This window comes from Clytia hemisphaerica, unplaced genomic scaffold, assembly GCF_902728285.1.
Source record: "Clytia hemisphaerica strain Z4C2 unplaced genomic scaffold, Clytia hemisphaerica genome assembly, whole genome shotgun sequence".
Classification (NCBI taxonomy): domain Eukaryota; kingdom Metazoa; phylum Cnidaria; class Hydrozoa; order Leptothecata; family Clytiidae; genus Clytia; species Clytia hemisphaerica.
The window spans coordinates 913,502-940,658 of NW_027104548.1; the positions used below are offsets into that span (position 1 = coordinate 913,502).

Genomic DNA, 27,157 nt, shown 5'->3' on the forward strand with positions numbered 1-27,157 from the left:
TAGAATTTTTCTTTTTATACAGGCACATAAAATATAGATAGATACCTTCCCTGTTTTGCTACTTAATTTTCAAAAGCAGTGCTCCTCCCCCTTATTCTAACCTTCATTAAGATTTGATAGTTAGTTTTGATATCGGGACAAAGTTATAATTGTTTATAAAGAGCTCATTCTATATTTATATCAAATTTGAAAAACCTCATTAAAAAGTAACAAGAGGCCCAAAGGGCATGAAGGCCCAGAGTTAGTAGAAATAAATGCTTATAACAATAAAACGTGTGCCGAATAAACGGGGGGATGGAAAATTTTCGAAAAATTAAACGTGGGACGTTTTTAGTCACCTGGGAGTCTTGCATGAGCAAAGATGAAAGTAAAATGTAGGTTTTGGGTGACCAGATAGCTTCTGCTTTTGTCTATTATGTCAGATCCGAAACAATTATGACCGGGGGTACTACCTTTGCCGACCGACGAGGGTGCTCCGCTGAGGTTCGAAAAGCAGACCCTGCGTGGGACTCGTTTTTTTGAGAAAAAAGTGACCCTGAATGGGACTTAAATTCTCAAATGTTCTGATTTTGTCCCAAAATTTCCAAAAAAAGGTACCCTACGAGGGACTGATTTTTCTATTTTGATGTTTTTGCGACTCTATGTAGGACTGGCGGAGGTGAAAAAAGTACCCTGACCAGCGGAGCATCCCCGTATTCCTTTTTGCCCTAGTACCTCCCCCCGAGCAATTATGACAATGAAAACGAGAGAAAATTAGAAAATTAAAGTTTATTTTGACTGGATAGGAAGTAATTTTGGCGAATTTGAAGAACTTTTAAGGCAATGCACCAAAATTTTTTTCGTTTTTAGGTGGAACACACATGACGTACATATCTACCAATAGTAATCGTGCAACGTGATGCTCGTGGCTGCAACGTTATGTGAGCGTGTATGTGATGGGCAATCATGTGTATTCCAAACGTTGTACATTCATTCGTTTATTTTGTAATGAAATAAAAATATTACATCGAAAATATTAGTTTTAAAGCTCATGCTGTTGCTCCTTATTGTCAGCTTGCCCGGAATGAATTTTCGCGCACCCCAAAATGTTTTTTTCCTATGAATGGTTGATTTTCCCTTGTGAAACTTTCTTTTTTTACAAATTTCAAGGTTGATTGAGAGACACGGGTTACACGCTTTTTTTATAAGAACCAGTAAATTTTGGCTCAGGTGTTCTTAAATTTTTGAATTTTTCAGGCTTAATTGTTCTTATTTACTTGAGACCCTAAAATGGATTAAAATCTGTTTAAATCCTGTTCAAACCAGTACTTTTTTAGTAAGGCCCATGTTGTTCTCAATTTGTTCTTAGGTTTTGGCCAAATTTCAGCCTCATGTTCTTATAAAAAAAAAGCGTGTATGTTTTTTCTTCAGAAATGTATTCATAGTCATAAAATTTTTAACTATTTGAGAGTCCAGATCTATTTTCTTTCAGAGATTATAGATGATAACATAACTCTAATACCTTAGGGGATTAATTTTCGCGAATTTTAGGAAAAACTCACGGAATATAATCCTCGCGAAATTTAAGTTTTTAGAGATAAGTAATTCTAAGGGTTTTTTTAGACATAACTCTCCTTTGTTCAAACAAAAAACATGCCATTTTTGTTTATCTATGAAACTGAAATATGTACAAAGATGCCCTAGAAAAAAGCTCTGATATGGTATGATATAAAACAAAAATGTAAGAGTATGCAAAAGCTAATATACTAAAAATCTCTAAGTAAAAAAATCATGAGAGATAATCTGCCATTAAGTGTTTAAAGCTACATACTCAATAGGTTTCGATTTGATCAACTGTAAAAACAATTATTACTCAATACATGGATATTGAAAGACTTTTCCAGCCAGATTTTCCAATCAAATGTTAAAAAATCAAAAAGCCTTATCAACAAGATTTCTCAAATCGAAAAAGTTTTTCTATTAAAGAAATCAAGATCTTTGTTGATTTCAATGGGGCAGGTATCATTTAAAAATTGCAAGAGTAGAGGTACACTTTATGTTAAATTTTGCCAATACCCATAGTATAAGTAGTTTCATTTGTTTCAACGAGGGTAATGATACAGAAGGCAACATCCCAACAAAAAAAAACTATTATTAAATAGTTATAAAACTAGTGTAAACTTTTTGTCATTTACAAAGTGAAAAAAAAAACTAATATAAACTGATATTCATATAGTAGATATGTAGTGGAGGGAGAGGGGTTTCAGCCGATGTGTTCATCATGGTATTGTTTGAAATATGTCAATGTTTTTTCTCTGGCATAAAAGGGAGGCAGGGTGGGACAGAGGGGTGGGGGATCAATTTTTGGGAATATTTTTTACATACATACTATAAGAATGGTCAACAAAAGAAAATAACAAGTTTAAAAGAGAACAAAATAAAACTATTGATCCTTGTATGTGGTTTCCTTATCCTCTTCAGGTTGTGGTTTCCTTATCCTCTTCAGATTGTGGTTTTCTGAACAAGTTTTCCTTATCCTCTTCAGGTTGTGGTTTTCTAACCAACAACATTCTGCTTATCAATCCAGACATAGAAAGGTATGTAATGGCAAATTTGTTTGTCAACAAATAAGATTTTACCTGGTCATACTTTAACGTTGGAAGCTTATCTGCAGTAACGTCGAGCTTTACAATTCTCCCATCATGGTTGACAAACAATTTCCAATACTTCTGTTGACCAATCGATGATATCACTGAGGTACCCTTACAATGTGGACACTCAACATCTCCTGTTTCCTCCTTGCAATCGATTTTGGCAGTACAGAACAAGCATTTTACAGTGTGGATAAATTTGGTACCAACAATGGAACAGTTGGTTAATTCAGTCGCATCACCACTATCAGGTGTTTTAAATGAAGTAGGTTGTTTGGCAAGTTTGAAAGATGTTGTATGAGAGGTATGCAGTTCTTCAACATTGTTGTAGATCCCTTTTTTCAAGTTACACAACGTATAACATTGCTTATCTGTTAGCAATGTTGCATACTCACGCCAAAGTACAATTTTAATAAATTCGTTTTCATCTGAAATGTGGCCTCGCCTCATTGGTATTTCACCACCGGATGTCATAACTTGTTCGACTTCATCCAGCTGGACGACACCTTGAACGTTGACATAATTGCCAACTGGCACTTCATTTACGACTTTTGACAGTGTGGTAATTTCAATCTGGTATTTGGGTTTGAAGCCCAACACTTCATGTTTGACTGACGTCTTCTCATAAATCTTGAGGGTGCCATCACTGTATGATTGGGCTTGGCTGATGCTAACTCCTGTTCCGATGGCTTCGGCCTCCTCAAACAACCTCCTTTTTCTGGGGGCATGACAGACTGCTTTGACGACAGTCCCTTCTTCCACTTCCACATTCAAATTGAAATAAGGTTTTGAATTCTTTGATGTGCGGACAGGTGACATATTCATGATGTAACCCTTGACTGATACATCTAAAAAAAATTGAACAGGAATTTTGACAGGATACTAACATTAGTTTTTTGAAAAATTGAATCAAATTCCAGGCCCTGCCAATTGGTAGGTTATCAATAATTTTTTTTAAATTGATAGGTAATGGATGGATTGATTAACGATTGATTCTGAGAATTCTGATTATCAGAATCAATTGATAATATCAATCCATCGATTACTTTTCGTTCAGAACCAATTATTGACAACCTACCGATTGGTAGGGCCTGGAAAAGTAGTCGCCTCTCAAGCGGTGGCCTCCAAACGATTTTGACAAAAAATGGAATATAGCCCTGCACTGATTAATCAACTCCTTCCTTAAGATAAGTGGAATTTTAGGAAAAAATGTCTCTTGTACTGTATCAAAACACAATTTCTAATTTTAATGTGACAAATTGACAAAAAATTAACCCTTCAAAAGAACAAAATAGTAATTAAACTCAAGTGGCATACGTCTGCCTCATAGCCTTTTTAGACCAGTGACCCCTCATTGGGCACGTAGATAATTTCTGCAAGACCCCTTACGCAGCACTAAGGTGACACCACTCCAATGGGGCCATTTCAGAAATGTGTAGGTTTAAAGACCATAGCAACACTTCCCATAAAGACAAATATTTAAAGTAAAGTTTAATACCTTGAGTGTCATCACTTGAAGATTGTTCAGCTGCCTTTCTTTTGGACATGATTTGTTGTGTTGGTTCTGAAACGAGAGATGAGGTCTTTGAGTGAAGTTGTTTAGAGGTTCAGGGCAGATCTCCATTCCCTATTAAAATGCTTCTGAAAGAAATACACTCATCATCTGGAAATCAAAGTGAACTTCTTGTAATTGAACTAAACTTTTCTAAACTTTTAGATTTAGATTAAGGGATATTATCTGATTTGGTTTGCTTACCTTTTATGATAGACGGTCCTGGCTACTTTTACGAATGAAGGAATTCAGCTTTAGGGAAAGGACTCAACATGCGGTAAGAAATTCTAAGAAGCAATTATCTGAGTCATGTGACCACGGACCAAGTTGGGTGATTTAAACCCGATCGGAAAAAGAAAATAGAGTAACAAAGCATCAGGGGCCGTGATGAAAGGTGAAATTCTCCTAACTAAATGAATATTACCCAGGATTCACAATTGCGCCTTTACCACCCAGGGCTACCCCCAGGGGACAAAATGGCAGAAAATTGAAAAGTGTAAGTAGGGCTTTAATTTCGGAAAATGGTTTTGTGGCCGGCTGCTGGGCTACTGCTGGACGCGATCGGGATAAGAACCTGTATTTTATAAAGGATGAGGAAAATGATATAAAACCGAAATGATAAGAATTCGGGGGGGTGCTGGTGGCAATCGATTTGGAAACAACGTGCCACCCAAAATATCGACCTCTCAAAATCGGACTTTTACTGTGCAGCAAAAAATTGACAAATTTACATACTTACCTCGACCTATTACGGTGCATTTTTTCTCAAAATGTTTACCCTTTTTTCAAATATTTCCGCTTTTTCGGGCGCCTAAACCCTACTTTTTCAAAATTTCATACCCTTACAGTGCATTTTCAGGGGAGAGCTTGAAAACCGACCCTAAAGGGCGGTACTTGCTGCAGTTCAGATCATATGAAGTGATTACCCCTCGTAAAACTGAAAAAGTTTTGAAAACATCTAAAGGCTTCAAAATTTTTTTTCGTTGTTCTAAATAAAACTTGTAATCATTTTCGTTTCAAGACGTTTATTATAATGCCTGTCGGAAACAAATAAAAAGATGTTGCAGTGGAATTGCTGCCTCGACTGAGAAAGAGAAAATTATTCACACACCTTTTTGAATTTTATTTGAATTGCGTCATGGTCTGAATAATAGATACTTTGTACCAGCGTGGTTATCTCGAATTCTCTAAATAGATCATTATGGATATAGACATGATCGATTAATGAGCCAGAAATATGAGTCGGCTCTTGAACAATCATTTGATAGTCTTGGTCTAAGTAAGCTTTTATGAAATCACTTTCATCACTCAAATAGTTCTTGTTAAAATCTCCTAGGATAATATGAGTCATTTCAACTGCATCTCGTAAATGTTGAATTTTGTACAAGAAATTACGATTATCAAGATTCTGTTGGCGATAAAGGAGTATCACCGAGAGAGGAAATTCTATCAAAGAATGTCTAAATTTGTATATGGTTGCACCAGGTATGTCGTAAGCATCGATTAACTCGAATGGATTTTTGTATGCAGCTGCTGTATTTGAATATATGTGCCCATCTGAATTATTTGTATGTAATAAAAGAGGTGATAATGTGTTTTCAATCTCTGTCGTGTTGGTGTCGTAGGCTAGTTGAGTCTCTGTCATGAAAAGTAAATTTCCTTCAAATAATGATGCGTCATTTTTAATATCGATTGCGTGTTTCTTCAAAGATCTTACGTTTAACAAAGAAAGTTTAAACTCATTGTCGTTAATTTCTTTATCACATTTTGTTTCTAAACACAAATTTTCTCTCATATGGTTGTATTCCTCTGTGGCTCTAGAATCACATCTTATTTCTTTTGATTTAAAAGATCCCGTTAAGTAAAGGCCCTGCAAGGTAGTAACTCTACTCAATGCAACGTAAACCTGACCAACCTTAAAACATTTTTGCTTATTCATATCGAAACTAAAGACAATTTTAGAAAACGTTTGTCCTTGAACTTTATGTACAGTACATGCCCATGCTAACTTCAATGGAAATTGAATGCGTTTTACTGAAGGACGATGCTTATTTGGCTCAAGCCCAAATTCTTTTTCTATTTTTTCTATTGGCACTAAATTATTCATACGTCCATAACTATCACTATTTTTCGCTTTCATTCCAATATCGTCTTCATCCATTTTTAAATAAATACGCGTCACTTTTCTTTCGTTGTCAAGCTTTACATATTCGACAGTGCCCATTTGTCCATTGCAAAGTTTATCCTCGACGTCAATATTTGACGTTATCATTACTTTGGCACCAAGTTTAAAAATTAATTTTTGGGCTAAACCTCCTGTTTGCATTTGACCTCGGTTTTCAACTTCTCTAATTTTTGAAGGCTTTGTATTGTTAGGATATTTATTTTTAGCCTCAACTTCTATTTCTTCGCCAGGTAAATCGTTTAATTTCATTCTATTGTGATCATCGACTGGTTTATTTTCAGCCCACAAATGTATAGCGTCCTTAGGGTAGTCAGGGTGGTCTTCATTGACGATTCTTTGTTTCAGAATTGCCATATCATTCGGATCGATGATACCCACTCTAATATGATTTAATATATCAATAAACACTTGATCACCTCGTTGTCTCATCACTTCAGTGAGTTCAATAATTTTGAAATGTCTCCAACAATGATCAACATTTAAAAGAGCATCTGGAAAAAGTGAAAAAATTGAGCCACCTTTGATGGGAGGTAATTGATAAAAATCACCACAAGTTATTATAGAAATACCAGCAAATGGAATGTCTTCAGTGCACCCTAAAATATCACACAGTCTTTGATGAATATGTAGTAAACGATATTTAGACACCATCGAAATTTCATCAATAACAATTACTTGCAGTTCTGAAAAACGTTGTTGAAGGGTTGTCCGAGCACTGTCAGGAAGTTTATTGATATGTTTACTATATTCGTAACCTGGAGGCATGCTAAATATAGAATTTATCGTTGAGCCTGCTACATTCACGGCTGCAACACCGGTCGGAGCCATAGTTATTAGTCTCTCTTTAGATGCATTTTTCGCTCCATAAGATAAAGCCTTTTGCAGGTAAAATCTGATCGTATTTAAAGTATAAGATTTGCCACAACCTGCACTACCAGTTAGAAATATATAGAATGGAGCGGGCTTTTCTCCCCAGTTAGACTGTAAATTTTGTGAACTCTTCTTACTCCAACGCACTATGTAATCAAAAAGTTCCCTTTGCTTTTCATTAAGTGATCGAATTCTCGTATTTAACTCATCATCAGATATCAAAGGCTCGATAGTTTGGACAGGAGCACCACCACGGTAAACGTTTTCAGTGTTCTCTTCATTGTCTTCACTTGCATAATTTCTTTCCTCTTCTCTTACCTCGTCATTTTCTTGCTCGCCGCAAATGTCAAAACCTCTAGCGTTTGTATGGAAGTTATGCATTGCTTCATCTACGACATCTCCCAAGGGCTCATAATATACCTTTATTTCTATTTACAATTTCGACAATTTCAGGGGAGGATAACTTATCAGTATATGATCCAGAGGGGGTTGCTTTGAGCTCTTCTTCTTTTCTAAAAGGATAGAACATGAAAAGTAAATGGTGGGCATAATGCTCAGGTTTTTTGTCTTTGCTAGGTACATGATACCTTAACACCGCTTTAGTTTTTCTCAATTTCAAACGCTCTTTACTAGACATTAAGGGAACTGATTTGGGCAAAGCTAGGTCAGCAACTTCTGAAGGGTCTAATTCATCAAGAACTTCAGGTTGATAGTCATTTTCCTCCTCTGTTTTCTTTGTTTCTAAATAATAATTTGATAAAAATTGAGCGTAACATAAATCGTCCATTGCAGCATATCTACCATTTTTGAAAGTTCTGTTAGGTCTATCGATGTATCGATCAAGCATATTTTTTTTAAAAACATTTGTATCGTCCGCATCCATGCTGGAAATTTCCTCCGCACTTTTGCATACGCGATAGCGCTTTTCAGGCAAGTTGCTGTTAGCAAAAATAACACCTGGTGAAGTTTTTCGGAGCCATATTTCTGGAAGCACAATAGAGACAGCCTCTTGAATTGACATTTCTCTGTGTGTTCGATATGCTCGTGATACTGATTTCATTTTTTCTCTGAGAGATTGGTTTGAATTCATAGCTTCATTTGCTGCTTGTTTCATGGCTTCAGTCGATTGATCTTCAGATTTTGAAATGTAAGCGCACATGTATGACACTGCTTTATGGTAATCTAAAACAGGTTGTATATCAATATTGGCTTGCCAGGCTAGTAAACCTTCCTCAAAATAGTTGTTAATAAAACAAGCAGCTGGGGAACGCTTGTAGTGAATTTGAAATCCTTTATCAGATGAAATTGCAAGGTTTTCATAATAGACATCCTTTGAAATTTCTAACTCGTTCAAAATCTCATCAATAGTTTTTGGCTCTGTATAATTATCCTTTTGTGAATCAACTACATTATTGTATCTTGGATCGAAATGATTGTCAATGTATTCTTTGACTGGAGAGAGAATCCTTTTTCTATTTTTTAATATTTCATCTCTGTTTTCCAAGCTGTCGTCCAAAGGCTTAGCAATTATGGTTCTTTCTGTAAAGAATCTTCCAAAATTATATCTGCAAGGTTGATTTTTGTATTTGCGACAGGATTTTGAATGTCGATGGACTTGATATGTGATAACCATTTTGTATAGCTCACTTTCTTTATCTTCTGGTAAATCACACCTAACTACTCTGTCAACGAAATCTCGAAACTCATCAATAGTCTGGAGCGTCAGTGTCGGTGCGCCTTCGATCCATATAAAACAGTGTAAATGGGGACTACCGCGAGCTTGAAATTCTATCCTGATAGAATGATGTTTCAGTTTACCCCCTAGAGTATCTTTAGCTAAAATAGTTTTGAAAAAACATTCGACACGATATTGGAAATGCCTTGCTAATACGACTGGGTTGGATTGAAGAATTTCTGTCCTTTCTTTGTAACTCAAGTTTCTTATTTCTTCCTCGGTCATTTCTTTACCTTTTATTTTTTGAATTATTTCAATTATATCTGGCCATCTCAAATCAGCGCAAGACAAGGTCATGAACCACGTCGGTAGACCTAATTGTTTAACCATGGCAAGCGTTTCATATAAAAATTTTTTCCAGTAAGCGGGACTCCCTTTCAAGTTACTCATAAAACTAAATGCATCATCATTAGCAATTAGATTTGAAATAGTCTCTTTAAAATTTTGAGATAATCGACCAGCTGTTAATCCTTCAGTTTGAATTTTTTTCAAAGCTGTGTTAATGCTGTTATTAAGATTCAAATGTTGCATTAGAGATTGTGCGTAGAAAATATAGTCCGAATCTGAGGAAAACTTTTGCGTGTAGTTTAGCAACCTTTGATTGAAATATCTACATGGAGTTAGCTTTACATCTCTTTTGTGTGTATAGCCGAATTTACCTGTAGGGAATAAATTTGGGTGGGCGAGCATTTCACAATTCTCGTCACAAATAATGGGCAAAGGTTCTTTGTTTTCCCCTGGAGCAATGGTGATATTTGAGTCATCAACAAGATGATGAGCTAATTCTGGCACAAAAACTGTTTCAGAGGCTGGAATTCGATAGCTATCTAAAGGGTTTTCATCTTCTTCGTCATTTTCATTTTTTTTTTCCTGCTCGATATTTTCTTCGTCATCATTACACTCAATTTCGTTATTTCCTTCATCTTCATTATTATCTTCATTATTGATTGCATTTATCCAAAATCTTGGGATTGAGTCTACATTAATTTCTATATCGGAATACAAAGGATTATTATTTTTCAGATATATCAAAATATCCCTGATAAACTGTGGTCTAACAGGCTCAAAATACACATTCGATTTAAAACTCATTTTCTTTTTCAGGGCAACTCGCACTACGCCATTATTATCCATCCCACGTGGCAATATGTTACATATGTCATCGGCTTTGATAGGCACATTACAGATGGCTCCTTTCATTTTTGGCGCTTGACCTTTACTCATTATTGTAATTCTCTTAAACAAAAGGCGTTTTGCTATGATAACACGTTCTAGTTTTCTTATATCCGAGAATCTTTCAGGTAGATCAATGATTTGCAAGTCGTTTGCGACAGCTTGACACGGAATATTATTTTTGACTAGTTGTTTATTACATGTATTACAGATGTATTCCTTGCCATTAAAGCTACGAGCACGATGTAAAAATACCTCTTCGTCCACACCGCGATACTTGTTCTCGTCAAACAAAGTGACCGATACCTTGTAAAGTAGTCTATTGCAAACCACACATATATAAAATGGTCCTTGTCGTACTTCCGCTCTAAATTTCTCTATTTTAGATGCACTTGATTTGCTTCTTGATCGATTTATGACTCTTCTTGTTCTCTGTTTTGCTTTATTAACTACCTTTTTCTCAGGCGTGAGATTTAATCGTGCATCGGCCATTCTAGTCCGGTTTTCTTCATTGAGAAGAATTTTTTTTTCAGGCGTTAGACATGTACGAAAGTTGGCTATTCGTTTGCGACCTAGTTCATTCATTTTAGCCTTTTTTTCAGAAGAATAGTTTCCACTGTCATTGCGTTTTTTAACTTTACCAGTCAATTTACGAAAATGGCTTTTCAGACTTTGAAGAGACTGCTCTGTGATATTAATTTTTACATATTGTATTTCCAGGCCTTCAAACTCTTTGAAAAATTGATCTAGATGGTACGCTTTAAGATAATTTTCAAGGTCAAATTTAGTCTTGAATACAAACAAAACTGCCGTCCCTGTGTTTCCACCAAACATACCATCTGCGTTTCGACTATGGGAGTCAAATAAATAGTAAGATGATCTATAAAAGATGAATGCCCTACTAGTCGATCCCACTAATAATATTCCGCTATTAAAACCGACCGGTATATCAATAAAGTTTTGACTTTCTGCAGATAGAGATGAGACAATAGGAATAGTACGTTCAAAATCGATTGCAATGTTTTCTATCTGAATCCGCAGGGGCAGTTCTCTAAGATCTAAAAAATCGTCAACATATCCAAAACTAGAGTATAAATTATTTCCAATGTCAAGGATGGAATCTAAATCATTTTGACCCCAATAGCTTAACGATTTTACGTATGAATAGACTATCGCCGACAGAGACATAAATGTACATTGGGAGCCTGCAGTCCTGCCAAAAATCATGGCATTGCCTTGATGAGTTGACGCTTTTACAACCTTTAAAATATTTACCGGACCTGGATTCGTTTCTATATCACCCGATTGAAGAAGCATGATTGATGCATAAAAAGTTATAGCTAAAAAAGGTAGAGGCTTCAAAACTCGAGACAGCCCTCTTCTGGGAATGGAAGAGCCTAATATCAAATGGCGATATATTGAACGGAGATCATATTGTCTTGTCCCGTTAAAGTTTCCAATAGAAATACGATACGCTTCGATTGATATCATGCTTCACAAAATTTAGGAGCGAGCTGGTGCAAGAAATGAGAGTTAATTAACGATATTAATGTATTTATTTCTTTTAACCGAGCAAACTGAAGTAGACCGAGTAATAACGAACTAGCGAAAATTCAAGTTACTTGTGTATAATTTCAATATAAGACGAGTAAGCTATGTTGGCTGAGTAAATCCGAGTAAATCCGAGTAGATGCAAGTTTAGCCGAGTTTGTCGAGTAAATCCGTGTAAGCTAAGTAGATACAAGTTTAACCGAATTTGCCGAGTAAGTCCGTGTAGACTGAGTAAATACAAGTTTAACCGAATTTCTGTGCAATTACGTGCGAGCTGAATAGACAATTTGCTGATTTAAAGTATTGTTGCACTCCACCGGATGGGGTGTAATGATACCTAAAATAGAAAGAAAGAAATCTATATATTATATGTTGAAAATCTTAAGATATTTAATCAAAAAAGGGAGTAGGTAAAAATAAAATTGGTAAACTTTAACACTGCCAAGATTCAACATAAAGATTCAACGCCTTTACTATTTATTGCCTTTCCTTTTATCTATGAAGAAGGCTTTTCTTTCAGACCATATTCTTTTGCCTTTTTGAGTCTTTATTTTTTAAGGGGGTCTGCACTATGACTAACTAATCATGACAAAATCGAGAATTTGTGGAAACCTAATGGGGTCTAATACTGTTAACCTTTTTTCTGAATCTCAATACAATAGATAAATTTAAATGTACCTTAAAACTGGGTACCAGTTATGATTTTCTGTTGCCTGCGTCTTTAGGATTGATTGGACGGATCAGGAAACTGTAAAAAAAAAACGAAAAAAATTATTATGTCTGAAAATAAACCCTCCCCAGGGAAGACATTTTTCACAGATTACGCCAATCAGAAATCTGCTAACTTATTTGTGAAAACTTTTATGCGTATTCTCAGGTGTTTAACAAAATAAACTTGGGGGTTGAACTTTTTCAAAACTTCCCGGGCCTGAGAAATTGTACTTCTGAAAAATTCCAAAATAGAGTAAATACAGGGTAAAATCAGGCTATTTGGATCAAAATAAGGGACTTTCCTTTTGACAGCTGAAAATATTTTCAAAAAATCAATAAACGTGGTGATCCTAATAAGGACCGTTGTGGATGGAAAATTTTAGAAAATTTAACAAACGTGCCGTTCATTCTATGGTGGCCTATCTTGAAGTGAAGGTGGTTGAACAAAATGTTTTTGGCATATTGATGTAGGACGTGTTAACTTTTTTTCTGAACCCTAATAAATGATAAAATGTACCTTAAAACTGGGTACCAGTTAAGTAAGATCTTCTGTTGCCAGTGTCTTTAGGGTTGATCGAACAGATATGGAAACTGTAAAGAAACAAAAAAATTATTATTGTTATCTGCTTAAAAATAAACCCTCTCCAAGGTAGACATTTTTTCATAGATTATGCCCCAGATCAGAAATCTGCTACCTTATCATAAATACTAAAAAGTTAGTGACATTTTCTAGTTTATTTCTTTCTCTATTTTTCCTATAATTCAAACACCACGGTAGGAAACTTTTACGCAATGCAACAATAAAACCCCTGCGTCAAAGAAGATGTGCAGGGAAACGGTAAAGAAGCCTTCACGTTGTGAATGAAAATTGATGTTAGTAACCAGATGAAAATTGACGTTAGTAACCAGACCCCTGAATAATAATAAATTGAATAAATAAATTGAATAATAAATTAAAACGCAATTGAACGCAATCGAATAATTACGATTCTATTGTTGAACGCAATCAAATCGCAATCAAATATTACCCAGGAATTGCCGTTTGATTGCTTCGATTGCTTCGATTGATTCAATTGTATTCAATTATGTTCAATTGCGTTCGATTGATTCAATTGTATTCGATTGGACCGCTCTTACATTCAAGTTTTTTTCACTTTTTTTTAAGAAAAAATCGATGTCGTCCACAGGGGGAGTAACAGACTAGAACTGGAACAGTCCACCCACCATTACAAGAGACCTCAGGGGTACCGTGAAATTGGGTAACTTGCATTCAATTATGTTCAATTGCGTTCGATTGATTCAATTGTATTCGATTGGACCGCTCTTACATTCAAGTTTTTTTCACTTTTTTTTAAGAAAAAATCAATGTCGTCCACAGGGGGAGTAACAGACTAGAACTGGAACAGTCCACCCACCATTACAAGAGACCTCAGGGGTACCGTGAAATTGGGTAACTTGCATCAGTGAAGGCTAACATGCATAGCACTCAAATGAATGACCTGGCTGGTCATTAAAATACAACTACGCAGCTCTGCTCTCGCAGCTCTACTCTACCATTTTTGTTTTGATTTAACTTTGTATTTTAATGACCAGCCAGGTCATTCATTTGAGGGCTATGCAAGTTAGCCTCCACTGATGCAAGTTACCCAATCTCACGGTAGAAGTTGCTAATTGAAATTAATTGTCAAATGCAGGGCAAAAATGCAGTGTTAGAACTGGAGCAGTCTACCCACCGTTACAAGATCTTAGATACCTCAAAATTAATCAGATAATTGTCAAATGCAGTGTTAAATCCATACCTTTTAAAAGAAATGGAATGAAGTCAGTTTTTATCACTTTCCAAACCAAACACTTTATTGATGATCAAGAATCGTATACAAGCATCCTCTCGATAAACAGTGTTTGTTGAATTTGAAGGGAAGTTTATCAGCAATCCAACCACGTTGAAAAGCAAAATAGCCTGGATAATTTCATTCGGAATGCGGCTAATTGCGTAGCCTGGATAACTTCATTCGAAATGCGGCCGCGGAATGCGGCCAATTGCTTAGCGTTACACACGAACACTGTCCTCTTTAAAGGCCCTATACGCATGGCTCTGGGCCAAAAAATTATTTTTATTTGATGAGCTTTCAAAAAGCCGGCCGGTACGCGAATAAAAATAAGATATTTATGTTGATAAATTTTAAATTTTACATTTGGTGTAAAACCAACTAGCTAGATGTTAACAGAGTATTAAGTTGATTGGTTGTGTTTCGGTAAAGACGAGCTTAGACTAAACTTAATGTTAAAATTGTTTCGATGCTTTGCCTGGGGGAGTTTAAACCTTTAGAAAGGAAAAAGTCTTTTGGGTAAATTCGCCAATTTTGATTTGATTTTGAATGAGAAAATAAGCATTGGAGAGCTTAGAATGGATATAAGAAGAAGAAGAAGAAGGAGAAGACCTATCTGAAGTATACACCTGCAATCATGGGAACTGAGTGATAGTGAGATCAAAAAAGAAAATGAAGAATGAGAGATAAATGGAAGAAAGCGATAGTGAAAAGTGAATGCTGTGTTGAAAACGACACCCTTACCCAGTGTTTTTGAAGAAGAACAGTAGTGAACACCTTGTGAATGTATATAGCCAAAGGATGAAATCTATTGTGGGGGTAGTATAAGAGAGTAAGGGGCGAAGGGAATAATTGCAAAATAATAATGAGAAAATTGAAGAAGAAAAAAGAAGTTAGGTCGTTCAAAAACATTTGGTCTAAAGTTTTTGATTTTAGAAGAGTTTGGACTAAAGCTAGTTATTGGTTCATAATAAAAAAGAGCGCGTATATTTCTTGGGATGAAAAGAAGCTGATGAAGAAAAATGAAGAAGGAAAATATCAAAAGGGCTTATCATCAAACAATAAAATGAAAAAGCAGATATTGGAAAAACAATCGAAGAATTATAGGTTAATACCCGATTAATCTTTGCGTCTGATCTCAACTTTTTTTGTGAAACATTTTAAAGGGTATGAATTATTGATTTTTGGTGGGAGAGAGTCACACCTCAGTCTTTCATAAAAGTCGTGTTAGAAACCACAGAATTACCTAGATTTTTATTTGACTATTATGTCGAAAAATAGAAAGGGACTCAAAATAAAAACCACAACATGAAAAAATCAAGGCAGACAGACTTCAATCACATTAAAAAGACAAGCCTTGTTCTCCTTTTAGGCTAGTAAATTTTGTGAAATAAGGCGCTCTTTTTTCGAAATACAAATAGGTCCTATTGGGGCCAAAAAGGCGGGCAAAAAATCAACGAATAAAACTATACTACAATTGAATAAGAGGTCAAAACAACATATAGCATAGAGGGAGGATATGACTGACGTTTTGCTTTCCGTAAGTCATCAGTCATAGAATTTGGGTAAATAAAATCAAAAGGTCCTAAAAAGGGGCGCGTTTCTTTTCGGGGATAATAATAAATTATATTTTCATCTTGTTCATTTTATGAAAATTTTCTTCTCGAATTATTTTGATTATGAAATTTATAGGTTTATAGTTACTATTACTTACACCAGAAACTTTAAAAAAATTAACAAATAAAAAATAATTTTCCACGTTAACCGAGACCAGCGAGGAGAGACCGGTCGGTTGGAAATAAATTGAATTGAATTAGAGTCTCATAAAAAATACATCAAAATATGACGACAAAATCTTATGATTAATATTTATATCTTACAAGCAAACAAATTAAAGATTAAAAATTCAATCCAATCAAATAAGCGAAACTACTGAATGACATTGATGACTACATAACATATAATACAGAAATCGCACGCACAAACAACGTAAAGACATGAAACATGCTTCATCACCTCAAACCGAAAAGTTAACCACAAACGAAGAATGCCCCAGAAACGGTGGTGAAAAGAATTGATTTACGAAGATGGGTCCAATAAAGTAGTGCTCCTGCATAGTGACGAAATAATAAGATACATTGGAGTCTATTTAACTCGAAAGCCTCCTAAACCCAAACAAGTTTTATAATCCCTTCAGCCAACAATGCCTAATAAACCTTACTCCATAACTCGAAATTTCTTTAATTCGAATTTGGTTTGTGTTCTCCGTCGGTGTTCGAGTTACGGAGACTCCACTGTAATATAACCTTGCAGAAAGACTGCCAGAAGGCCGAGGGTTTTGAAGATAAAAAATCCATAAGGGTCAAATCTTAAAAAGATATCTAGTACCGTAAGGGAACTAGTGTGGTCGTGTTACAAAAGTACAGGCTGTTTGTAGGAAAAAAATAATATATAGCTGAAACTTTCTCCAGACCTTCTCTGTAGGATGCTTATGCCTCAGGAAAAAATCCCCTAAAATCCCACTGGTGGAACATCCCTTTTTTGGGCAATTTCTTTTTTCCCCAGGCAAAACCCTAGGGTCAAAAATTTAGCCGATTTCATTACCTAACTCGAGATAATTCACGAAGAAGATGCAATTTTTGGTCAATTTTAGACCAAAATGTGGCGAAAAGTGGAACTTGCGCATGAAATATCTCGAGTTAGGTAATGAAATCGGCCATACCCGTTTAAAAGTCTTCTGTATAGTTTTTTGAGAGCTTTCGAATGGTATACCTGATATTGTCTGAAAATGAGTTTGAAATTTTCAAAACATTTCGCCCTTAGGGTTTTGCCTGGGGAAAAAAGAAATTGCCCAAAAAGGGAATGTTCCACCAGTGGGATTCTAGGGGATTTTTTTCCTGAGGCATAAGCATCCTATAGAGAGGTCTGGAGAAAGTTTCAGCTATATATTATTTTTTTCCTGTAAATTATGCTAAACGACCCCACTAAACTAATTTTGACAAAGAGCAAAAATCGTAAAAATATGAAATTTGGCGAAAAATAATATTGGCGAGTATTGTAATTTCTTAATTTTGTCGAAAAATAATTTTTCCCCTAAAATGAGCAAATTAGGTTAACTTCGATAACATAATTTTTGCAAGAACTTACTTAACTTACTTTTGCAAGGCAGGAATTATTTCAATTTCGGTGAAAACCCAAAGAGTTCCCTTAAGTTGTCTAAAGGCTAACTGGGTATCTCCATATAGTTCCACTACAACATACAAATTCACTCTACATCCTTCAACTGACCCCAACTATTACCAATATGCATTTTAACAGGTGTTTTGACAAGTAATTTATACGCATTTTCCATACCATTTCTAATGATTTGTAAAACCAAATCAACGTCTTTTCGATTGACTTCGTATAAGAGTTCATCGTGTATTTGGAGAACTAGAAAAGCTCCTTTCGCTGGTCCCGAATCCGAAGAAACCGATCGGGAACCTCGAGAGTTCCGTTTCAAGCACAGTCGCGAAAAATGTTCTCGTAGTTTATCGGAAATATTATTCATAGCTTTCTTAACAAGATCAGCTGCCGACCCTTGCACGGCCGTGTTGACCGATTGGCGCTCCGCTTGCGAGCGCGCGTGTGAATCAGACGAGCTGATTGCAGGTAAGTATCTCTTACGTCCAGCCATACTAGAAACATAGCCAAGTTTCCGACAACTATCAATTGTTTTCTTAATAAACGAGTTTACGCCTTTAAACTTCCGTTTAAAATTTTCAACATACATTGCAGCTTCCTCGACATTCGTTTCAAGTTGTTCGGCAAGTGATTTCGAACCAATACCATAAAGAATCCCATAACAAACTTGTTTAGCTTGCTGTCTTTGAGACGGCATCACTTCGTCTGCATCGATCCGATAAATTTCAGCAGCAATACTCTTGAACACATCTTTGGATTCGTTGATAGCCTTAATGAGTTTCACATCTCCAGACAGATGAGCCATGATTCGAAGTTCTAATTGAGAGTAATCAGCAGATACGAAAACGCCACCTTCGAAAGGTACAAAAGCGCCTCGCATGCTAACTGCTTTGACAACCCCAGGTGATTCTGCATCGACAGTACGTTTCATACTTGGTTCATTGACCGAAACTTTAATATCAAATTCTTTCGGCACGTTCTGTATGTTAGGTTCAGTGAAGGTTACACGACCGGTACTCGTATGAAATTGGGATTCCGTATAAATCCGGTACATTGAATATTCGGGTAGCTTAAGTTTCTTGCGTTGCACTGGATACACGATCTTGGTTAAAGTACTATTGATACGACGCCATTCCAAAATCAACTTTGGCAAACGATGATAGGTAACCAGTTTCTCTAGCACGTCTTTTGACGTGCGAAAATGTTTGACTTTTCCTTTAGTGCGTGTCGCGCGACCATTTTCAGTTAAACAAGGTAACGCGAGCTCGATAAAAAGTACCCTACCTACATCGTCAGGGGAGGTTAGTGAAAACGTACGTTTGGCCAGCTGGTAACACTGCTTCTCTAGACTGGACAGCTTGTCTTTCATCAGTTTCTTCAATTTTTCACAGGCTTGATCACAGAAACCGATACCGTTAATTTCGATGATGGAGAGAGTTCGCAAAGATGGCATCTCAATCTGCAGAAGGAACAAAGGAATACAGTGGAATCTCTAATTAGAGGACACCATCGGATATAGGGTTAGTGTCCGCTAATTAGAAGTACCCACCATTTAGAAACTTTTCAATTTGTACTCTAATTTTGGTATAAAGTATTATCAAGGGGTTGTTAGGTATGTAAAATGTTGGTCCAAAATGCTTTTCTAGAGACACTGGGACATGGAAGAACAAGAGAATGATTATTCAAATGCAACAATGTAGTTTTTATGAATCATACTAGTCTTGAGGTCCCTGAAATTTATCATTTTTACGATGTTAGCAAATTCACCGACCAGATAAACGGAGCGCTCCAAACGTTTATAAGCAATTTGTTCAATGAAACTTTGAAGTGTTTAAGAAATAAATAGTTTGGATTAATCAATCTTGTCTCATTTTTTTAAAGTCTGTGATCAGTTTGGCCGTCGATGTCCGCTAGAGAGGAAAAAGAAGGGTTTTGGCCATTTCATGCAAAAAACTATATCCGCTAATTTGGAGGGCCCACTAATGGAGTGTCCCCTATTGAAAACCTTTTTATGTGGATTAGAATAGGAGATGGTCGGGGAAAATAGAATTGTCCGCTAATCAGAGGTGTCCGTCTTTTAGAGTGTCCGTTAATTGGAGGTTTTAATTTTATAAAAATATTTACGAATCTGACCGTCTCATCTTTTAATTTTGTTGATTTTGGGACGATCGTCTCCAATTTAATCACCCAATCCCCCTCTCCGTTGAAAGTTACTCTTCAGACTCAGAGGGAATAAGGCTTAGTATTATTGGACCTATCGTGGGGTTGATTTTCCCGATTTAGCGACTTTAATTTTGTAGCTGCGAAATGAATTCCACGAACCAGGCTGTTTTAGGAAACCAAACCAGAAATCCACATTACAATTTACATAAACAAATTACAATTTCAATCTTTTTTGTTAAAGTTAAGTTTTATCTTTAAACTACTAGGCGATTAGCGAAAGTCAGGTGAGTTAAGGTAAGTCTAAAACATATTTTGCGTGACGCCGACCACTTCCCACCCTTTTTACCAAATTATGTATAGCTTTAAAGAAGCATATTAACGAGAGGATTTCGAAAAGTGTTGGGCCGAAAAGACGTCATTTTCTGTCGGTCAAAATGAAAAAACGTTAAAATGTGCTGACGTCATCATAATTTTTTGAAATATGTTTTGGACTTTCCTTAACTCACCCGGCAAAAGTGCTACGTACGACCGATCAAATTTTGATCGGTTCGTTCGTCACTACATACCGTTGGCATTTTTTTTTTTTGTTTCTGAAAGCAGGTTTGTCAAGCAAATAAGACTAGTAACGGAAAAGAATTGGTCCCATGAGTATTTGGTACTCTGCAGACCACGTTCTCTAAAATACAAGTCGACCCCTTGCCGGAACTCAGGAACTATAACAAATATCAGGGTGAAAATTGGCCAAATCGTAAGAATACCCTAAGAATACACTCTAGGGTGAATTTCACAGAATTTGATTAGAATACAGTCATTTTGTATTTGGTTAACAGAAAAAACTGTTAGAGATAAATTAAAGCTTTAGAAAGAAATGTAATTTTAACTCAAATGTTAACTCAAAAGTCCAAAACTCTCAAATTGATCATTTCTCTTGTTTGTAAAAAAGTCAAGTCTTAAAAAAGTAAGAATACGTTAAGAATAATTCACCCTCAATTTTGGCACTTTCTTAAGAATACTTGACCCTCATCCAAAGTACACTATTCTTATAAAAAAAGCGTCTACTGGAGCTTTTGACATTTTTTTAGAAATTTTCACTAGTGGTAAATATTGACCATTTAGTGTTCGAAATTTTAGTTTGGTCACGTGCGTAGTTAGTATTTTACAGACCAGTCCGTTTGTTTTACCTAAAATGCTCACTGATATCATAAATAACCCCTCGTCTGATTCTGTAAAAAATGCTAGATTTCGGTTCTAAGCTCGTACAACAATTGTCAAAATTTCCTAACCCTAGATATAGTAACCTGGGGCTGATTTAGACAAAAAGGGAAATTTTGCGTCGGTTGATACCAGCTAGTGGTATAGAATTAACCCTATGTGCTAAATAGATGGTACATTGGGTTGCCTTTCGGCATTTTCAAAGAATGATGATATCATCAAGTAATAAAGACGTCATTACCTATTTTTTTACAAAAGATGCCAATTTATACTTGGTGCACTTGCAAAATTTCAAGTCAATTTGATAAATATTTCAAAAGTGATCAAAAATTTCCCCAAGATGCTCGAAGGGTTAAATTCCGCTTCGCAGTTTTTTTTATTTTTGTTCAAAATGAAGTCGATATTTACCGTTAAAAATACATCGCTGTTTTCCTAAAAAAGCTTTTTAGACTGGATGACACGGTTAACTAGACTAGAAATAGAAGCCTGATCTTGATTTTTAGGAGAGTGAAAATTAATGGGATCATAGTAGCAATATTCCTCCACTATTTTCCTTAAAAATACTTAACAGCTTTCCTCAAAAAGATGCCATTCTCGTTTTCCTTTAAAAGAGGGGAGTTTTTCCAAAAGCTTTACCGTTTTCCTTTAAAAATACATGCCAGTTCTCTATCGGAAGGAATGACTATTTACATGGCAGATTTTCTCTAATACGGCATCGTCATTTCCTTTCGAAAAAACCTTTACATAAAAAAACTTTTCCTCGAAAGTTTTACCGTATTTTGAAATCGGGGCTGAGGTTTAGTGACACCATTGGCCAACCAGGAAGATCATTTAAAATGCCATATCATTATTTTCCTTTAAAAATATATTGACAGTTTTCTTCAAAAAGGCACCACTACTTCATTAAAAAAACACATGTTAGATTTCCTTTTAACCCTTCGTGCTTATTGGGGCAAAGAAGCCTCTCTCTAATTATTGATAAATTTCGAAATATGTTTCCAATTGAACTGAAATTTTGCAAGTGTACGCGAATTGGCATTTTTAGTGAAAATTTTGGCTACATTGATGGCTACATTGATACAGTACATTCTTTGGAAATTTTGAAAAGTAGGACCCCCTCTCGCTTTTTTCACTTTTAATTAATTTTGCTCAAATTTGAGAGCATAGAGACAACTTCACGTGATATGTATTTCTAGAGCACAAGGCAAATATATTGCCACCTGCTGGTCGTGTATTTTACAGACTGACCCAAAATTATGCCCGGATTACTGTATCTGAGTCAGTGTTGGAAAATGTATTGACTTGAAATTTTGACAAGCGTAAGGTATCATGATGAAACAAGCTTAAAGCCGAAATTGAGCATTTTCAGTAAGAAATGGACCAGTCTGTAAAATATCAACCACGCACGTGATCAAACTAAAATTATACATACTGTCATATGGTCATCTACCACTGGTGAAAATTCTTCGAGAGCTCCAGTAGTCTATAATTTCCGGCAGGGGTCGATGTGTATTTTACAGCTTGGTCTGGAAAGTACCAAATACTCACAAAACCAATTTTTTTCAGTTACTATACTTTTTATTTGACAAATCAGCCTTCAAAACAAATTTGCGTCAAATCGAAAATTTTGCAAATCATCTCCAATTATCAATATATGGTCAAAATTTCAAGGTCGTTCTTAAGATTTTAAGGGGGGCTCAACCCTCTCCCTAAGATGTTTCTTCCCCTACTAAAGAAAGGAAGGTGCTCGAAGGGTTAAGAGGTATCATCATCTTCCTTAAAAAAACACTTGGTAGTTTTGTCTCCAAAATTTACATCGTCATTTCCTTTAAGAATACATTGCTATTTACCTTATAGGATTATGGTTTTTCTTTAAGAAAGCATGATAAAAATTGCATCAAATCCCTCTAAAATAAAGTCTTTCCTTAAAAAGCATCATTCGTTTCCCCCCATGGCACTTTTTTCTTCAAAAAATAAGAATTTATTATCATAAAGATATACCGGTTTAGATTAAGAGAGGAAAATGCACAATCGTAGAGGTATAATTTTGCTAAAATTATTGTTCCTCTTTAATTGCTGGGTTTCATTCTGAGGTTTTTTTTATTTGGGTATAACTATTAAAGATACGTTAAGTGCCAAGTTTAATGGTTTCACAAATACAAATTATTAAAAAGACTTTATTCGTCCTTCCATTTTGATGGACGACTTATCAGCTCTTTTCAGCTTGCCTCAAGTGTCAAAACCCCTAACTTTAAATCAAAAGGAAAAAGGGGTAGGGTATCAATAATCTTCGGACTTTGGAACTTTCTTTTGACACTAATTTTTGATATCTTAGTGCGGTAAAGTGCTTGATCAGAACTTTCCTTTTTTATCAACATAAAGTAGAAGAAGAAAGATTGACAAAATTAAGTTATATCGAAGAAACAAAGGGTACTAAGAAGGGAAGAAGCAAATGGAAGATGAACCTGCGAAGCATAATCCCTCGAATTTGCTTCATGAAACAATGGAGAAAGAAAGATAACATTGCAATAGAAACATAAGAAAGAATTTGAAAACAAATGTGATAAAATAGAAAAATCGAATATTCCTTTTTTCAATGAAAATATAATTTTCGGGCCTAAATTATTCATCATTTTTGGGGAAATAATGTCAGAAATAGAACAAAAAATAATGAAAAAAGAAGAAATAATAAATTTCGAGAAAAAGTAAAGTACAGAAGAAAGGATATTTTTCAGTTGCTTTTCAATCGAAATATTTCTTTCGCCTACAAATTTTTCTCATTTCATAAAAGTGCTTATTCGTAACTATCGGAAATGAAAGACCCCAGCACTGAAGTAATTTCCAAATTTCCAAAATCTCTATAATAAGTCCTATATAAAGATGAACCAAAACTTTATACAGTACTGTAGTTGATAAAAAAAGGATACATTGTTTGAGTATATTTACCTCTTCCTAAATTAAAGTCGGAGCCAAGTGGATAAAAATATACTTAAGACCTCAAAAAAGAAACACAATCATACCTCTAAGAATGGTGCCAGTAGATTTTCTTGTGTCAACTTTTGGTGCAGGGTAGACATGAGTTGATTGACAAGTACACTTTCGACGCATGCTCGTACACGCCCTGAACAACCGGGTTTAGGGACCATTCCAAACCCACGTGTCCCTACTCCACCACTCAAACCTATACGAGAATAACGCTTTAATCATCGAGTCTCCCCCAATAAAGTTTCCCAGAATTTCAATTACCATCTCAATTTGTAATATTTGAATCTTCAAAATTATAACAATCCAATTGATAATTTTACTCGTTTCGGCATTAAAAATAAACAACGCATTTTTAACTCGTTTTTTTTCTTCAAATTTTACGATTTTATGAAAGTCGTCGATTTAGGATGCAATTCATACTATTTCAATATTTGATCAATTATCAACATCGATAGTGACAAAACCGCCTGTAGACACCTGTCATGTTTTGTCAGCGTCAACATTTTTTGGCAATGTCAAAAAAAATTACAACAACAATTTTTTTGCCTCGTGTTGCAACTACAATACATTTTTCTTTACTAATATTTTTTTGGGGGTTATTTTTTGAGCGATTTCTTTATATATCAAGTAAGAAGAAAAAAATTATTTATTATTTATCTGTGTTTGTATTATTTATGTTGTCTTATCCAAACGGGAAAATATAGCTACGTACTACTGAACCAGAAGAAGAATTTTCTCCATTTTTTTCGCTAAAACACTTTGTAGCTTTTCATTAATTTATGATCACTTTTCTTTTCTTTTTGTGTTTTAAACATTGTATCTTTATTTGATAGAAACAGAAGACACAAAAAGAAGTTTGGTCCAAAACCAATTGGTTTCAAAATTTCTTGACCAAAACAATTCATACTATCTCGTAAAATATGTATAACTTTTTACCCAATTTATCGCTCTTTTCTTTCTCTGTATTCTCTCTTGAAATTATATCGACTCTTTTGGAAAATTAATCGTGTTAAACTTCAGTTTACTGAGATTTAAATTGAACAATAAAACTGTTAGAACATCCAAGACAAAACTGATCAAAACAGTGTTTTGAGGTCTTAGAGTCGGTCAATCTGATGCTAGTACCCGGTGTACATAAGGTAACCTAAATGAAAAGCAAATCAAGATTTATGAGTTTGGCATTAAAAAAGAATGCTTGAAGCATATAAAAAGCACATGTGCAATAAAAATGGGTCAAGCTGGAGTTTTTACAAGATACTTACAAATCAGAGATGCTTTGAGCATAGAACTTTTTCCTATCGTATACAGTAGAATTGATTTATAAAATACAGAACAGATAGGAGGTAAATAAAAGATAAATACCTCAAGCGTCCACAACACTCTCCAAACTATCTACACCCCCAGGTCCCGAGGTCCCGAAGTCCCGAGTTGAACTATAACAACAATCTCCAAAGTATCTAGAACCCCAGGTCCCGCGGTCCCGAAGTCCCGAGTTGAACTATAACAACACTCTCCAAACTATCTACACCCCCAGGTCCCGAGGTCCCGAAGTCCCGAGTTGAACTGTGCCAACACTCTCCAAAGTATCTACAACCCCAGGTCCCGAGGTCCCGAGGTCCCGAGTTGAACTATAACAACACTCTCCAAAGTATCTACAACTCCAGGTCCCGAGGTCCCGAAGTCCCGAGTTGAACTGTGCCAACACTCTCCAAAGTATCTACTCCCCCAAGTCCCGAGGTCCCGAAGTCCCGAGTTGAATTATGCCAACACTGTCAAAACTATCTACACCCCCAGGTCCCGAGGTCCCGAAGTCCCGATAGTTGAACTACAACAACACTCTCCAAAGTATCTACAACCCCAGGTCCCGAGGTCCCGAGGTCCCGAAGTCCCGAGTTGAACTGTGCCAACACTCTCCAAAGTATCTACAACCCCAGGTCCCGAGGTCCCGAAGTCCCGAGTTGAACTGTGCCAACACTCTCCAAAGTATCTACAACCCCAGGTCCCGAGGTCCCGAGTTGAACTCACAGATATCTAAGCCCGAAGGGCTAGATTTGCAACTTTAAACTTTCTCCAGCAAAAAAAAGTGAAGCAAAAATTTGACTTTTTAAATTTCGTGCCGATGGATAGGATCTAGCATTTTAATTGTTTTCGGAGCGCGAGATCAAAAAACGTAGGCGGCAAACGCTATTTCACATCTCTCAAACCGGTGAAATTGCATATTTTAGTCACGTGACTCTGGTAGGAAATCCTTCCAAAGATGAGCTTCACTTTTTGAACAAAGCTGCAAATCTAGCCCTTCGGGCTTTACAGATATCTGTGGTTGAACTGTGCCAACACTCTCCAAAGTATCTACAACCCCAGGTCCCGCGGTCCCGAAGTCCCGAGTTGAACTATAACAACACTGTCAAAACTATCTGCAACCCCAGGTCCCGAAGTCCCGAGTTGAACTGTGCCAACACTCTCCAAAGTATCTACAACCCCAGGTCCCGAGGTCCCGAAGTCCCGAGTTGAACTGTGCCAACACTCTCCAAAGTATCTACTCCTCCAAGTCCCGAGGTCCCGAAGTCCCGAGTTGAATTATGCCAACACTGTCAAAACTATCTGCAACCCCAGGTCCCGAAGTCCCGAGTTGAACTGTGCCAACACTCTCCAAAGTATCTACAACCCCAGGTACTGAGGTTACATTCTCAACAGTATCTACAACGCCAGTTCTCGAGGTCCCGAGTTGAATCATTTCAATATTCTCCAAAGTATCTACAATCCGAGGTCATGAAAATTTAAAGCCAAACTTTATCGGCAGTCAGGTGGCTGGCTTACTGATACTGGCTAACTTAACAGCCGTAAATTGAGGGCCTACTAGTTACCCTCTAAAAAATCTTCCCTAGGTTTCTTCATCTTTTATTGCCTTTAATTAGTTCATCAGTGTCACGTCTACAAGGATCCTCTATTTTTATCGACTTTTTTAAACCACCCAAGTTCAACTGTATAATCATATGTGCTCTTTTCTTAACGTCACTGACGAACGTGTTAACCGCACTGGGCTCAACTGCAGTGTCTTTAAATCATTCGTAGGCCCAATTGTAAAATCAATAGGCTAAGTCTGATAAAAAAAATTAGGGTTTAGAATTGATTTGAATGTAAAAACTAAGTAATTCCAGCCAAATCAGATCATTTTTGAAGTCTCCAGCCTGCCCCAAAGTTTTAGCCTCGTTATGGCGAAAACTCGTGACCACGCCCTTAAAAATGAAAATTTTCAAAAAATGAAAAAACACCCCCAGATATTCACCCATGGAACAAGTGTGCCAAATTTCAGCCAAATCCAATCTTTTTTGAAGTCTCCAGCCTGCCCCAAAGTTTTCGGACAGACACACATACACA

The 27,157-nt window shown here is 36.0% G+C and overlaps 3 protein-coding genes and 1 long non-coding RNA gene across 5 annotated transcripts in view; all 4 read right to left on the reverse strand.

Annotated features, from left to right (window-relative positions):
* Nucleotides 1-2,456: 2,456 nt before the first annotated feature.
* Nucleotides 2,457-4,521, reverse strand: LOC136822772 (uncharacterized). The gene is made up of 3 exons (XM_067079054.1): nucleotides 4,387-4,521; nucleotides 4,129-4,194; nucleotides 2,457-3,478 (listed from the first exon to the last, which is right to left on the reverse strand). Exons 2-3 carry the CDS (start codon nucleotides 4,175-4,177, stop codon nucleotides 2,457-2,459), a joined length of 1,071 nt encoding a protein of 356 aa, XP_066935155.1. The 5' UTR covers nucleotides 4,178-4,194; nucleotides 4,387-4,521.
* A 3,125-nt stretch (nucleotides 4,522-7,646) lies between these two features.
* On the reverse strand, nucleotides 7,647-10,637 carry LOC136822773 (uncharacterized). Its single transcript, XM_067079055.1, has one exon. The coding sequence runs from the start codon at nucleotides 10,635-10,637 to the stop codon at nucleotides 7,647-7,649; it is 2,991 nt and encodes a 996-aa protein (XP_066935156.1).
* Nucleotides 10,638-11,682: 1,045 nt separating this feature from the next.
* On the reverse strand, nucleotides 11,683-14,474 carry LOC136822780 (uncharacterized). The gene is made up of 4 exons (XR_010848942.1): nucleotides 14,207-14,474; nucleotides 12,925-12,998; nucleotides 12,375-12,444; nucleotides 11,683-12,033 (listed from the first exon to the last, which is right to left on the reverse strand). It is a non-coding gene; the product is annotated as an uncharacterized lncRNA (long non-coding RNA).
* Nucleotides 14,475-17,416: 2,942 nt separating this feature from the next.
* LOC136822788 (DNA polymerase theta-like) overlaps nucleotides 17,417-27,157 on the reverse strand; it is a 35,620-nt gene continuing 25,879 nt past the window's right edge. For both annotated transcript variants that reach the window (XM_067079078.1, XM_067079077.1), the window contains exons 11-12: nucleotides 23,815-23,975; nucleotides 17,417-18,878 (exon numbers count right to left, since the gene is read on the reverse strand). In XM_067079078.1, coding sequence (XP_066935179.1) covers nucleotides 17,502-18,878; nucleotides 23,815-23,975 — 1,538 coding nt within the window. In that variant the 3' untranslated portion in view covers nucleotides 17,417-17,501. The remainder of the gene's footprint in view (nucleotides 18,879-23,814; nucleotides 23,976-27,157) is intronic.

Excerpts from the sequence above, each read along its gene's own strand:
- LOC136822773 (XM_067079055.1), bottom strand. The coding sequence starts at position 10,637 with ATGGCCGATGCACGATTAAATCTCACGCCTGAGAAAAAGGTAGTTAAT.
- LOC136822772 (XM_067079054.1), bottom strand. The coding sequence starts at position 4,177 with ATGTCCAAAAGAAAGGCAGCTGAACAATCTTCAAGTGATGACACTCAA. Across the intron at positions 3,479-4,128 it reads TTCAAGTGATGACACTCAAG|ATGTATCAGTCAAGGGTTAC; the intron begins GTATTAAACTTT and ends AATTTTTTTTAG.